The sequence below is a fragment of the Salvelinus sp. IW2-2015 genome, unplaced genomic scaffold, assembly GCF_002910315.2.
Source record: "Salvelinus sp. IW2-2015 unplaced genomic scaffold, ASM291031v2 Un_scaffold2630, whole genome shotgun sequence".
Lineage (NCBI taxonomy): Eukaryota > Metazoa > Chordata > Actinopteri > Salmoniformes > Salmonidae > Salvelinus > Salvelinus sp. IW2-2015.
The window spans coordinates 30,295-45,316 of NW_019943938.1; the positions used below are offsets into that span (position 1 = coordinate 30,295).

General features: G+C 44.8%; 1 protein-coding gene across 1 annotated transcript in view; it reads right to left on the minus strand.

Moving 5' to 3' along the window:
• Positions 1–6: 6 nt before the first annotated feature.
• LOC112074426 (ATP-binding cassette sub-family D member 1-like) overlaps positions 7–15,022 on the minus strand; it is a 37,332-nt gene continuing 22,316 nt past the window's right edge. The window contains 9 exon segments of the mRNA XM_070440529.1: positions 7–633; positions 3,653–3,778; positions 3,888–4,118; positions 5,272–5,293; positions 5,296–5,385; positions 5,388–5,415; positions 12,417–12,511; positions 14,191–14,362; positions 14,881–15,015. Of these exon segments, the coding sequence (XP_070296630.1) occupies positions 366–633; positions 3,653–3,778; positions 3,888–4,118; positions 5,272–5,293; positions 5,296–5,385; positions 5,388–5,415; positions 12,417–12,511; positions 14,191–14,362; positions 14,881–15,015 (1,167 nt within the window). The 3' untranslated portion in view covers positions 7–365.

Genomic DNA, 15,022 nt, shown 5'->3' on the forward strand with positions numbered 1-15,022 from the left:
TCTACTTCCTCCTCCCACTACACTTCCTCTCCCATACTGCTGAGATAGTCAATTGCTGCTCAGTTTTAGTTTCCACTTTAACAGCCACATCTGATTGGTTGGAAGTCCAGAACGTCATTATACACTATTAGACCCAGCCTCTTGGACCTAGACCCTATGGTCTGAGCAACCCAGAGGATTTGAAAGGACTGGACCTGTTAGTAACAATATGAGTACAGCTCCACCTTGCCGAGGGGACAAATGCCCCAGGGGGTTGTTTCTRGACAGGGCMGAAATGTCTTTCATTCCCAYCCACCCAYCCATCCAYCCAYCCAYCCATCCATCCATCCATCCGATGATCATCATCCTTCTATTGTCCTTGTTCATCACTCTTCCTTCTCTTCCTCCTCCTCCCGTTTCTCCTCCTCCTCCTCCTCCTCCCCCGCTTCCTCTCCTCCGGTTCCTGACAGGGTGGCGTCCTCCCCCAGCATGCGGCAGAGATCCGACAGGCGCTGTTGCATCTTGGGTATCCCAGAGAGCTGAGACTCCAGCTTCTGTTTCTCCTCCTGTAGAGAGACACGTGTGGAGGCGTCCAGCTTCTCGAAACGCCAGCCGCCCTCGCCGTCAAACTGAAGCAGGTGGGTGTGGTACTTCCTGTAAATGGGAAGGAAGGAAGGAAAGGTGCGTGTTTGAGATTTACTTATTGTATTAGAATCAAAATGGATCACCGTTATCCGGAGAGATCGGAGCGGAGATAGTATAGGAGCCGTGTGGGGAAATGATTCATTATTCAAAACATCTGAACTGATCCTTTCAGACCGCCATAAAAGTGACTAGATGGTATGAGTTGGTCCTGCTAAGCGAGCGTCTACATCCATATGAGAATGAACGAGGATAGGGTAATGAGTGTTCACTTGACTGCGTCTCTGACTCCTATATGTAAGTGACTGAGGGAATCCATGAGTAAAGTTCCTGTCTGTTCTCGTAACTCCTAGTATTGAAAGTGCGTAGCTATGGGTGAAATGAGTTGTTCCTGGCTCTGCCTCTCTTCCACTAATGAAGTGACTAGGGTATGAGTTGTCCTGATGCGTGCCTCTACTTCCATATAAGAGTGACTAGGGGTACATAGTTGTCATGTGCCTGTCGTCTCACTCCGCATATGAAGGTGACTAGGGATGAGTTGTTCCTGTCTGACTCTACTCCATATGAACGGAGCTAGAGATGAAAATGAGTCTGTTACGAAAGCTGCCCTGGTCTTCATACATCACATGATGAAGGGAAAGAAGAACGACGGGAGATGGACTAGGGGTATGAGTTGGTTCCTGTCTCTCATCACTCCAAATAGGAACCGGTGGACTGAGGGGTATGGAGGTTGTTCCTGTCTAGTCTCTACTCCATAGTGATGAGTGACTAGGGAGGTATGCAGTATGTTCGAGCTGCCTGGGTCTCTACGTCACATATGAGAGTGACTGAGGAGGTGATGCGAGTTGATGGTGCGCTGATCTGCGTCTCTTCTCCATATGAAGTGACTAGGGGTATGAGTTGTTCCTGACTGGTCTCTACTCCATATGAAGTGACTAGGGGTATGAGTTGTTCCTGCCTGGTCCCTACTCCATATGAGGTGACTAGGGGTATGAGTTGTTCCTGTCTGGCCTCTACTCCATATGAAGTGACTAGGGGTATGAGTTGTTCCTGTCTGGCCTCCACAAGTCACAGCAGTGACAGACAGAGGCTGAACTCTCAGATCACCACTGCCCCCTACTGGAGGATGCATATAACTACTCATCTACAACCGGGGGGGGGGGGGTTCTCAAAGGCTGCGTTAACACAGGAAGCCCAATTCTGGGGTGTATTCATTAGTCACAAAAAAAGGTCCCATTTCATTGGCTCCCATTTGCTTCCTAATGTATATACACACACACACMCCTTTTTTCCCCACTAAATGGTATTTTGACCAAGGGTTGGAATTGGTTCAGGGAACAGAACCGAAAAATAACATTTGAGGAACAGAATCCAAACCGAAACTGATCCATAGTGTTCCTGAACAGAACCGTTATTTAAAAAAAACAAATTTAAAGCATGAGAACTGGTTAATAACATTTTCTCCAGTCCCACAAAAATCACAACAAAGCCCCTCCCCTCCTGTCACTCAAACGTATTCCAACGTCTGCCTGCCAGCTGGAAATCTTTGCCAGTGGGTGTGTGTAGGCTTCCTGCCCCTCCCCTCTGAAGCACGTTACTGCCGACATTACAAGAGTCATTCAGAAATTAGGGAGACATGTTTAATTAGGGAATAGATTTACTTTTTTTCAATGCTATTTAGTCATCACGTTTCACTGTTTTTATTAACAAAAAAAAAAATGTGTTTTTAATTATATTGCTGCGTTGCACAAACACAAGCTTGTTAGCTAGTTAGTTAACATTTGTTCTGGTCCAACGTTAAACCAACTCTCAGAAGTTCAAAGACATTCGAAGTTCCTCCATAGAAGCCGCTCCTCCGTAGGTATAATTCTGTGCGTCTAATTCAGATAATGCATCTCATAGWAAGATACCCAGCTCYTCCAAGTCAAGTCTTCTCAATCCTCTCGCCCTTCATTTCAGCTGCATCTCATGCCCCACAACTGACTGGCAGATCAGTGGGCGCACACGCTTGGCTTCCATTATGATTAAAACCATGCCGTTACGTCAAAATACAAAATGTGCTCTTAACGACTTTCCTATACAGATTAAAATCACTCACCCGCTCCACAGCAAGCTGCTCTAAGTACATTTAATGTTGAGCTAAATGTACAAAACGTATATTGATCCAAAAATGTTTTATATATAAAATGCAACATGTAAAGTGTTGCTCCCATGTTTCATGAGCTGAAATAAAAAGATCAGAACTGTACATCCCCTGTTAGAGCCGCCTCTAACATCGTTTTAGAGAATTTGGCAGTACGTCCAACCGGCATTACAACCAAACCAGCCCAGGACCTCCACTTCWGGCTTCTTCACCTGTGGGATCGTCTGAGACCAGCCACCTGGACAGCTGATGAAACTGGGGGTTTACACAACTGAAGAATATCAGCGCAAACTGTCAGAAACCATCTCAGGGAAGCTCATCTGCGTGCTCATCGTCCTCACCAGGGTCTTGACCWGACTGCAGTTCGGTGTCGTAACTGACTTCAGTGGTCAAATGCTCACCTTCGATGGCCACTGGCACGCTGGAGAAGTCTGCTCTTCACGAATGAATCCCGGGTTTCAACTGTACCAGGCAGATGGCAGACAGCGTGTACGGCGTCGTGTGGACGAACGGTTTACTGATGTCAACRTTGTGAACAGAGTGCCCCGTGGTGGGGTTATGGTATGGGCAGAATTTGTTCTGTTCAGAACCAAACGATTGGGGAAATAATTTTGGTTCCAATCCCCATCCATATTTTTCAGAGCTGATCTGATTGGTCAAAAGACCAATTAGTGAAAAAGAGATCAGAATTGGGTTGCCTGTGTAAACTCAGTCTCACCTTCTTTGCACATTGATTAGATCAGAAAACAAATCTAATTTCAAATTTGTGTCCATACAAAACAAGTTTCCTTCAGGAATGAATTGTTAAATGAATAAATGCACACATACAGAATGTGTAAAAAAGATCTATATAAATAAATGAATTGGTTGATTGATAAGCATGCTGACCAGAGGGAGGGTCGATGGGTTATCGAAAGCAGWGCTATCCCAGCATCCTTTGCTGCCTGGAAGATCTTTCCCTCCACGTCGATGCTGACTGCGCTGGTGCACTCGTCTAGCAGKGCATACTTAGGCCTGGGCAAAGACAACACACATTGCATTAGTAGGAAATAGTTTGTTTCCATCCTTTACACATGCCCGGTGAGGAATTACAGTTTMTTGTATGTGTGTCGTCGTGACGTACCTGTGGTAGAACATCCGTGCCATCCCAATCCTCTGTTTCTCTCCTCCTGACAACACGTCCTTCCAGTCACTTTCTGCACTCCACCCTCCTTCCCTCTCCAGAATGTAGACCAGGTTGACGGTTCCGAGGATCCCCTCTAGCTGCTGGTCCGTAAATCCTCTCTCCTCCATCTCTGTCTCGGTGTCTGGGTAAATCAACTGGTCTCGCAGGGTTCCCACTGACATGTACGGCCTGATGGACAAACACGAAACAAACATTAAGATCAACTAATATATAAACACAACATATATACAAACAACACCGAAAGAAAGATGCCCAGGGTCCCTGCTCATCTCGCGTGAACGTGCCTAGGCATGCTGCAAGGAGGCATGAGGACTGCAGATGTGGCAGGGCAATAAATTGCAATGCCGTACTGTGAGACGCCTAAGACAGCGCTACAGGGAACAGGATGGACAGCTGATCGCCCTCAGTGCAGACCACGTGTAAACACCTGCGGCGACAGGTACCAGGATTGGCAACCAACAAACTGCCCGAGTTACACCAGGAACGCACATCCCTCCATCAGTGCTCAGACTGTCCGCAATAGGCTGAGAGAGGCTGGACTAGGGCTTGTAGGCCTGTTTAAGGCAGTCCTCACCAGACATCACCGGCAACAACGTCGCCTATGGGCACAAACCCACCGTTGTTGGACCAGACAGGAATCGTTCTGTGAGTGATTTCCTGCAAGACAGCAATGTCAGTGTTCTGCCATGACCAGCGAAGAGCCCGGATCTCAATCCCATTGAGCACGTCTGGACCTGTTGGATCGGAGGGTGAGGGCTAGGCCATTCCCCCCAGAAATGTCCGGAACTTGCAGGTGCCTTGGTGGAAGAGGGGGTAACATTCACAGCAAGAACTGGCAAATCTGGTGCAGTCCATGAGGAGGAGATGCACTGCAGTACTTAATGCAGCTGGTGGCCACACCAGATACTGACTGTTACTTTTGATTTTGACCCCCCCTTGTTCAGGGACACATTATTCCATTTCTGTTAGTTACATGTCTGTGGAACTTGTTCAGTTTATGTCTCAGTTGTTGAATCTTATGTTCATACAAATATTTACACATGTTAAGTTTTCTGAAAATAAACACAGTTGACAGTGAGAAACCGTTTACATTAGTAATTTCAAATGATAAAACATACCGTAGACTGTCACAAACTTTTTTTTTTTATATACATACAGGAAAATAAACCCACCAGACCTGAAGACTGTATTAGCACCCCAAGCAATTGCCTTGACTTTAGCGCCATAGACCACTAGCGGTGTGATGTGTGTGTGTGTGTGTGTGTGTGTGTGTGTGTGTGTGTGTGTGTGTGTGTGTGTGTGTGTGTGTGTGTACACTAACCTCTGAGGTATGTAGAACATGTTTGGGGTGGTGGTTTGTAGAGAACCCCTCCATAGACTGGCCACAGACCACTGAGGATCCTGAACAGAGAGCTCTTCCCACAGCCGTTAGGCCTGTTATTAACAGATGCATCCCTTCCTCCACCTGGGGAGAGAGATTCAGACAAACAGGGAGAGAGATTCGACAGAGGAAAAGAGGGTGAGATGGAGAGAGAGAGATTCAGGACAGAGGAAAAGAGGGTGAGGATGGAGAGAGTGAGAGAGATGGGGGGGGGGGGGGGGGGGAAGTTAGGGAGTACCCAATGATCAGAGCCAGGGTTCCCACACAGAGCCTACTACCTCAGACACTCCGTATGGAGCAGGAATGAGCTAGCTAAAACAATCAGCACATTGTTTCACAGAGAGGATATGCTATGGTACTGCTGTAGTGTGAGTGGGAGGAGATCACAGTGTGGAACTAACCACTGATGAAACATGAATTGATCATGAAAGGATACTTAAACAGGGGCTTACGTGTTGGGGCACACCATGATCCCCACTCGCTCTCTCTCACACAGACACACCATACAGAAAAATGCAAATTTCCTAAATGCCATAGTTCTGATGCATTGGAGAGAGAGAGAGAGAGGCCTCCGCCCTCCGTCTGATGCATTGGAGAGAGGCCTCCGCCTCCGTCTGATGCATTGGAGAGAGAGAGGCCTCCCCCTCTGTCTGATGCATTGAGAGAGAGAGAGGCCTCCGCCTCCGTCTGATGCATTGGAGGAGAGAGAGGCCTCCGCCCTGATGCATTGGAGAGAGAGGCTGCTGTAGAAGGTGCCATTTTGCTCTGTAACCTCTACAGGGGCAGGATTTATGCAGCTCTACAACACACCAGGAGACGAACTGCCACAACAACCCGCCAACAACCTGCGTAATACCTACATGTATACATGTCTATATTAGTACCAGAGGAGACTAGCCAGGTAGCTAGTGGAAGAGATGTCTCCTAGACCTCTATATTATATAGGAGGAGAGAAAAGCCAAGGTAGCTAGTGGAAGAGATGTCTTCCTAGGACCTCTATATGTATATTATATAGGAGGAGACTAGCCAGGTAGCTAGTGGAGAGATGTCCTCCTAGGACCTCTATTATTATAATAGGAGGACAGCCAAGGTAGCTAGTGGAGAGATGTCTCTAGACTTATATATAGAGGAGACTAGCCAGGGTAGCTAGTGGAGAGTTGTCTCCAGGACCTCTATATTATATAGGAGGAGACTAGCCAGGTAGCCAGGAGAGAATGTCTCCTAGGACCTCTATATTATATAGGAGGAGACGAGCCAGGTAGCGGTGGAGAGCTTCTCCTAGGACCTCTATATTAATTATAGGAGGAGACTAGCCAGGTAGCTAGTGGAGAGATGTTCTCCTAGGACCTCTACATGTATATTATATAGGAGGGAGACAGCCAGGTAGCTAGTCGGAGGAATGGTCTCCTAGACCTCTAACATGTATATTATATAGGAGGAGACTAGCCAGGTAGCCAGTGGAGAGATGGCTCTCTAGGATCCTCTATATTAATATAGGAGGAGACGAGCCAGTAGCTAGTGGAGAGATGTCTCCTAGGACCTCTACATGTATATTATATAGGAGTGAGACTAGCCAGGTAGCTAGTGGGCAGATGTCTCCTAGGACCTCTATATATATAGGAGGAGACTAGCCAGGTAGCTTAGTGTGAGAGATGTCTCCTAGGACCTCTAATATTATAGGAGGAGACGAGCCAGGTAGCTAGTGGAGAATGTCTCCTAGGACCTCTATATATTATAGGAGGAGACTAGCCAGGTAGCTAGTGGAGAGATGTCTCTTAGGACTCTATATTATATAGGAGGAGACTCAGCCAGTAGCTAGTGGAGAGATGTCTCCTAGGACCTCTATATTATATAGAGGAGACGAGCCAGGAGCTAGTGGAGAGATGTCTCCTAGGACCTCTATATTATATAGGAGGAGACGAGCCAGGTAGCTAGTGGAGAGATGTCTCCTAGGACCTCTATATTATAATAGGAGGAGACGAGCCAGGTAGCCAGAGGAGAGAATGTCTCCTAGGACCTCTACACCCTATCCTCTCTATAGTGCACTACTATAGCACCTTTATATAGCTATAGTAGGCTATACGGGATAGAGTGCTTATAGTCAGCATCAGAGGATAGGTCAAAGTAGTGCACTATACAGAGATAGGTGCGTATAGTAGTGCACTAACAGAGGATAGGGTGCAAGGCTAGTGCACTAACAGAGGATAGGGTGCTATAGTAGTGCACTATACAGGAGATAGGGTGCCAAAGTAAGTGCACTATACAGAGGATAGGGTGCTATAGTAGTGCATATAGAGGATAGGGTGGCTTCTTTGGGACTCAAACCAGCGTTTTTTTTAAAGCAGGTGCTAAGGATCAAAGAATTACGTTGCTCAAGAACTGAACTATGTGACTGTTCAGCCCAATGATCCCATGTGGTTTAGACTAACAAAGCTGACCCCAGGTGCTCTCGGCCAGGGTTGCAACAGTTTCAGAGGGGTAGAACACAGTGTTCAGGCTTCTCTCTCTGGGTGAGGTGTTACAAAATGACCCCCTCTTCCCTTCATAGTGTACTAGAGCCCTATGGGTACTGGTTAAAAGCAGTGCACTATATAGGGAATAGGGTGACATTTGGTAGTGACCCTAAATGTTTGTAATGCAGCTGCTGTTGTCACTGTGTCAGACAATAAGTCAGGCAAGGACACAAGAGAACTGGGGCAGCAGCCCTACCTAGAACAGGATATGTCCAGATTACATATCTACTCTTCACGATAACATATCTATGCTTGTTTCCTTGAGAGTTTAAAAAAAAGTTTGTTTGATCGTCGTTAGGATAGTATGTGTCTGTAACTAATGCCAGTCAAAAGTTTGGACACACCTACTCATTCAAGGGTATTTATTTTTACTATTGTCTACATTGTAGAATAATAGTGAAGACATCAACACTATGAAAATACACACATATGGAATGCTTGTAACCAAAAATGTTCCTGCTGGTATATTTTTAACTTGTGAGATTCTTCAAAGTAGCCACCTTGGCCTTGATGACAGCTTTGCACACTCTAAGTAAACAAATAAAGAAAAATCCCTTGAGTAGGTGTGTCTTTGACTGGTACTGTAGGTCTATAATGTCTTTATGCCGTGTCTAAGCTGTATGGCTGAAACATTGTCCCCCTGTTGCCGTGCTAAGTTGTTATGCTGAAACATTGTTCCCCCTGTTGCCGTGTCTAAGTTGTTATGGCTGAAACATTGTTCCCCGTTGCCGTGTCTAAGTTGTTAGGCTGATATATGGCTGAAACATTGTTCCCCTGTTGTCGTGTCTAAGTTGTTATGTCTGAAACATTGTTTACCCCTGTTGCCGTGTCTTATTTTTATGGCTGAAACATTGTTCCCCTGTTGCCGCTGTCTAAGTTGTTATGGCTGATATATGGCTGAAACATTGTTCCCCCTGTTGCCGTGTCTAAGTTGTTATGGCTGAAACATTGTTCCCCCTGTTGTCGTGTCTAAGTTGTTATGTCTGAAAACATTGTTACCCCTGTTGCCGCTGTCTAAGTTGTTATGGCTGAAACATTGTTCCCATGTTGCCGTGTCTAAGTTGTTATGTGCTGAAACATTGTTCCATGTTGCCGTGTCTAAGTTTATGGCTGAAACATTGTTTCCCCATGTTGCCGTGTCTAAGTTGTTATGGCTGAAACATTGTTCCCATGTTGCGTTCTTAGTGTATGCTAACATTTTCCCATGTTGCCGTGTCTAAGTTGTTATGGCTGAAACATTGTCCCATGTTGCCGGGTCTAAGTTGTTATGGCTGAAACATTGTTCCCCTGTTGCCCGTGTCTAAGTTGTTATGGCTGAAACATTGTTCCCCATGTTGCGTTTGTCCAGTGTCTAAGTTGTTATGGCTGAAACATTGTTCCCCTGTTGCCGTGTCTAAGTTTTATGTCTGAAACATTTTTACCCCTGTTGTCGTGTCTAAGTTGTTATGGCTGATATATGGCTGAAACATTGTTCCCCTGTTGCCTGTCTAAGTTGTATGGCTTGAAACATTGTTCCCCTGTTGTCGTGTCTAAGTTTGTTATGTCTGAAGACCATATGTTACCCCTGTTGCCGTCTTGGTTGGACCAGGGATCTTGAAAAATGGCCGGTTTGCCCAACCACAGACTAAGGCTGCTGCTAGCTAGACTAGAAAGCACCTTTAGAAATAAAAAGAGGAATATGCTTCATCTGATTCCGGGAAATTGGCCCTTAGTGGCTCCTATGGTAAGAGCGTGGGCACTAGCAACGCCAAGGTTGTGGGTTCAATTCCCACAGGGATCATATACTATAAATGTACTGTTAGATGCTTTGGATAAAAAAGAAAGTGTATGCTAATGATCTATATGTTTACGGTAATGGTAAGATAATGGCTAAATTATATATATGTTTAAGGTAATGGTAAGATAATGACTAAATGATTTATACGTTTAAGGTAATGGTAAGATAATGACTAAATGATGTATATGTTTAAGGTAATGTTAAGATACTGACTACAAATATTCCACCCTGAAAGCATAATTGTATGAAATGTGTGTATAATCTGATGGTGTGTTTAGTTTTAGTTAGAATTAGACCTTTTGTTCCTGTTTAGTTGGTAAGCAGAGTGCAAGCTGGACTACTGTGTTCCTTACAGGACATTCTGTCTCCACCCGTGGAGGGGAGAAACTGTTAGGCTGGCAGAATATTATGAAACATGTTGTAGATTAAACAATGCATCTGTGCGGTGGAAAAACACAGACTGTCTGAGCAAGGYGTAGYTTAAGATTTGAACTTGTTTGTGTGTATTATAAAAGACTGGGTTTGTATAATGGACTGGAGAACGTTCTCGTGAATAAACATTCTGACTATTGGGACTCTTGTTTGTTTCATTCAACCAGAATCTTACAAACTCTGGGTTGCAGACTGAGTAGTTTAATTGAAGTTCAGTTTAAGAACAAAATTCTCGTAACAGCTAAATAGCATATATTTTTATGATGTGAAGAGTTGGGCTTTGTTTGTTATTTGTTGGTCGGTCTGTTTAGCCCCACTTTGCTAAATTCTCCTTCTCATCCGTGTTTCGTTTCCTCTGCCTGCTCACTACTTCCATGCATCAGGTTCCTCCGCCTAGGCTGCCGTTCCCCCGGCTAGGCTGCCGTTCCCCCGCCTAGGCTGCCGTTCCCCCGCCTAGGCTGCCTCTACCATTTGATTGCTCTTCTGCCATACTAGTGGATCGACACAATCAACGCAGCTGGTAATCCCGTGGAGTGGGCACATTGTCAAAATCAAAACCCAACCTTGATTTAGTCGTCGGTTTGACGGACTTCGTTTTAGACGAGAATGACTGAACATAATTATCCTAGTACACTCTGTAGTCCATTTAGCCACTAGAATAAATGTGACAATCAAGATGCCAAAATAGGACGTTTTTAAAAGGACTAGATTAGGTTTAGGTACAGTTGCTCTTTAAAAATATTTATTATCAAATGTTTATAAATACCTATCACATTACACATTTAGTAACGACAGGATGCCTTGAAAGTAAACTTGTATGACAGATTTTATCGATAGGAGTGGGGAAAAAGACGTCGCCCGACTGCATAAGTAACCAAACAAAGACGTCGCCGACGATAAGAACAAAACCAAAACGTCGCCGACGATAAGTACCAACAAAGACGTCGCCGACGATAAGTAACAAACAAGACGTCGCCGACTATAAGTAACCAAACAAAGACGTCGCCGACTATAAGTAACCAAACAAAGAGTCGCGACGATAAGTAACCAAACAAAGATCGCGACGATAAGTAACCAAAAAAAGACGTCGCCGACGATAAGTACAAACAAAGACGTCACGACGAGTCGGTGTGGTCCCGTGTGGCTCAATTGTAGAGCATGGCGCTTGCAACGCCAGGGTTGTGGGTTCATTCCCCGGGGGACCAGGATGAATATGTTGAACTTTCCAATTTGTACGTCGCTCTGGATAAGGCGTCTGCTAAAGACTTAAATGTAAATGTAAGTAACCAACAAAGACGTCACGGACGATAAGTAACCAAAAAAAGACGTCGCCGACGATAAGGTACAAACAAGACTCACCGACGATAAGTAACCAACAAAGACGTCGCCGACGATAAGTAACCAAACAAAGACGTCGCCGACGATAAGTAACCAAACAAAGACGTCGCCGACGATAAGGTACCAAACAAAGACGTCACGGACGATAAGTAACCAAACAAAGACGTCACCGGCGTTAAGTAACCAAACAAAGACGTCACCGACGATAAGTAACCAAACAAAGACGTCGCCGACGATAAGTAACCAAACAAAGACGTCGCCGACGATAAGTAACCAACAAAGACGTCGCCGACGATAAAGGTAACCAAACAAAGACGTCCACGGACGATAAGTAACCAAACAAAGACGTCCACCGCAGTTAAGTAACCAAACAAAAGACGTCACCCGACGTAAGTAACCAAACAAAGACGTCACCGGCGATAAGTAACGAAAACAAAACGTCACCGGCGATAAGAACGAAAACAAAGACGTCACGCAGCGATAAGATAACGCAAACAAAGACGTCACCGGGCGATAAGTAACCAAACAAAGACGTCACCGGCGATAAGTAACCAAACAAAGACGTCACCGACGATAAGTAACCAAACAAAGACGTCACCGACGATAAGGAACCAAACAAAGACGTCACCGACGATAAGTAACGAAACAAAGACGTCACCGCCGATAAGTAACGAAACAAAGACGTCACTGGCGATAAGTAATAAAATAAAGACAGCACTTCTAAAATACTATTTTATATATCTTGCAAATTCAGTAGGATAACTTTAGATTTATTTTTGCAGAAAATGAAAAATGTGGCACTGCCTCGCCTGGCTTGATGTTTCAGTATCGTCTCAATGAAGAGTTCTGCGTTCGACCATGACACGTGACATGCACGCGCAGGCGGACGAGCAATATCCACCGTCGTAGTACGGATGAAGCCCGAGCTGGAATGTGAAGCTGACTGACGCCGGTTAGTTATAGAAAACCCAGAGCAGATCTAGTGTGCCAAGTTGTGTTGATGGAGCCGAGGTGTCTGGTGTTACCTTGATGTTGAGGCTGGACACTACAACGTCTCCTGTCGGTGTGATGATGGGAAGGTTCTCACAGCTGATGCCCTTCTCCACGTCTATCACCTGACCTACACACACACAATGGGACAGTTCAGGACCCAGAATACACGCACACCAAAATCACACAGTACCAGTATCCTCATTTCTAGTAATAACATTGTAATAAGCGGGTGCAACAACCACCCGCTGCAACAACCCGCGTAATAACATTTGATGACCGACCCACAGAGGAAGAGTCAGGTGAACAATCACAGAAGATCCACAGGTTCAGTGCTAGTAAAACGTTTGTGTATTAACAAATATGGTATCTTTTCATTTTGATCAATGAAAATATCATGAATTGAATGTCATTTCTGGATGTACAATTGAAATGTACCAATTTTTTAATCTGTCGGGGGGAAAAAAAAATGGTCCCCGCTGTAAAAAAGTTTAAATAACATGTTTCCATCAAGTTATACCGAGAGAAAAAATTATTCATAAAAAAACAGCTGGGATGGAACCCGAAGTTCCAGTACAATTTTATAAAATCCGACCGATAATTTGTTCGTTCAACATAGTGGGATCTGTGTGTCGGTAAAGTGACGAGATCCTCAGGCCCATTGTTGTATAATTAATCTACTGTCATCACCAAGTTTCAGCATGATAATACACGGACCCATGTCGCAAGGATCTGTACACAATTCCTGGAAGCTGAAAATGTCCCAGTTCTTCCATGGCCTGCATACCCACCAGACATGTCACCCAATTGAGCATGTTTGGGATGCTCTGGATCGACAGCGTGTTCCACTTACCGCCCAATATCCACATTCCACAGGCCACAATCAACAGCCTGATCAACTCTATGTGAAGGAGATGTGTCGCGCTGCGTRAGGCAAATGGTGGCAACACCAGATACTGACTGGTATTCTGATCCACACTCCTACTTCAAAAAAATACAAATATGAAGGTATCTGTGACCAATAGATGCATATCTGTATTCCCAGTTGTGATACCCATAGATTGGGGTCTAATTAATTTATTTCAATTGATCGATTTCCTTATATGAACTTGAACTATTTTTGTCCAGTATAACCATCATATAGAAGTAAACTTGGGAGTCACACGACGATATGKTGTSTGGTCCTCCCACTTCGACTCAGGAAACCATGCAGTTTGTTAGGCTACAGATTAAATCACTTTTGATGAACTTCACAGGGTGGTGAAAGTCCACAGTGATCTTGATGCTCCTTTACAATAAATATCCTGGGTCTTATTCTGGAGACATGACGATCGATGCTCGACTGCCATTTGACCGATTTAAAAATATTATCCATAATGATCTCATCATGTAGGCAAGCCTACATGCAGAGCCTCCTCACGCTGTATCTACGAGCTGTCGATTAGCGCGCACGTGCCAAGACCTGAGTAGGCACATTTGCTCTTTAACAGTTTGTTGAAAAGGTGATGGAAACACATGGAACTTTACATTTTTATTTGGGTACATGAACATCTTAAGCGAAGAATTCCACCTAACTAGTGTCTTTGAAAAATGTTAAGAAACTAATAAAATAGTTACTCCATAAAATTGTATTTTTCAAATTCTTTCTCAAAAACATTTGTATATTGTCCCATACAATAATCTGTCATCTGAATTTTCTAAAAAMTAAAATAAAGTACAAAAAACAAATACAACCGTAGTCCGATTTTGAATACCACTGGTTAACAAAATAGCCTAGTGATTGGTTGAATTCCTTGTCAGTCASTTTACCTCGTATCATGATTGGTCCCTCCACCCTCATGCCGTGCTGCACCAGCTGTGTTCCTCCACCCGTCTGCTCATCCACTTCCCCCGCAGAGCGACGGAACACGCCCGCACGCACGTCCTCGAACACAGTGAACATCTCGTGCACACGGGCTGTGTACCCAGCCAGCTCAGTCACCTGCACCAGGTCAAAGGTTATCCAGTAAATCAGGGCAGGTGGTAGCAGAGTTTATTAAAGGGTTTATTATACATTTAGATCCACGATAGAGCAGTGGTTTGTCCCCAAAGACTCCCTAGTTGTTAGTCTACTTTATCATGGTTCAAAATGAAAGGAAATTAAACATCCGTCCCAAATGGAACACTTGACCCCTTGTAACTATTCCCCAGGTTGTTGCTGTAAATGAGAAAGTGTTCAGTCAACTGACCTGATAAAAAGAGTTTTAAAAATAAATAATAAAACGAGTCAAAAAAGGTACTGCACTGTAAAGGGATGGTGCCATTTGGGACGCAATCAATAAATGAGAGGTCCAGAGCCTCGTCTCCTTGATGGGGTTCATGATCCTCTTGACAGTGAGGGGTTAAGGTCTAGGTGTTATTAGGAGGTAGGGGTCGTTTCTATAGCCTCACCTCCTTGTAAGAGCTCATGATTCTCTTAGCTGAGGGGTTAGGGTCTAAGGGTCGTTTCTATAGCCTCACCTCCTTGTAAGAGCTCATGATTCTCTCGACGGCGTCGGCGGCAGAATTGAGGAGGTTCCTAGCGGTGGAGAAGGCCTGAGCCCTCTCACTCACTAGGTCCTCCTCTTTCAAATTCATGGCCAACTGCTTCACATCCTCGGAG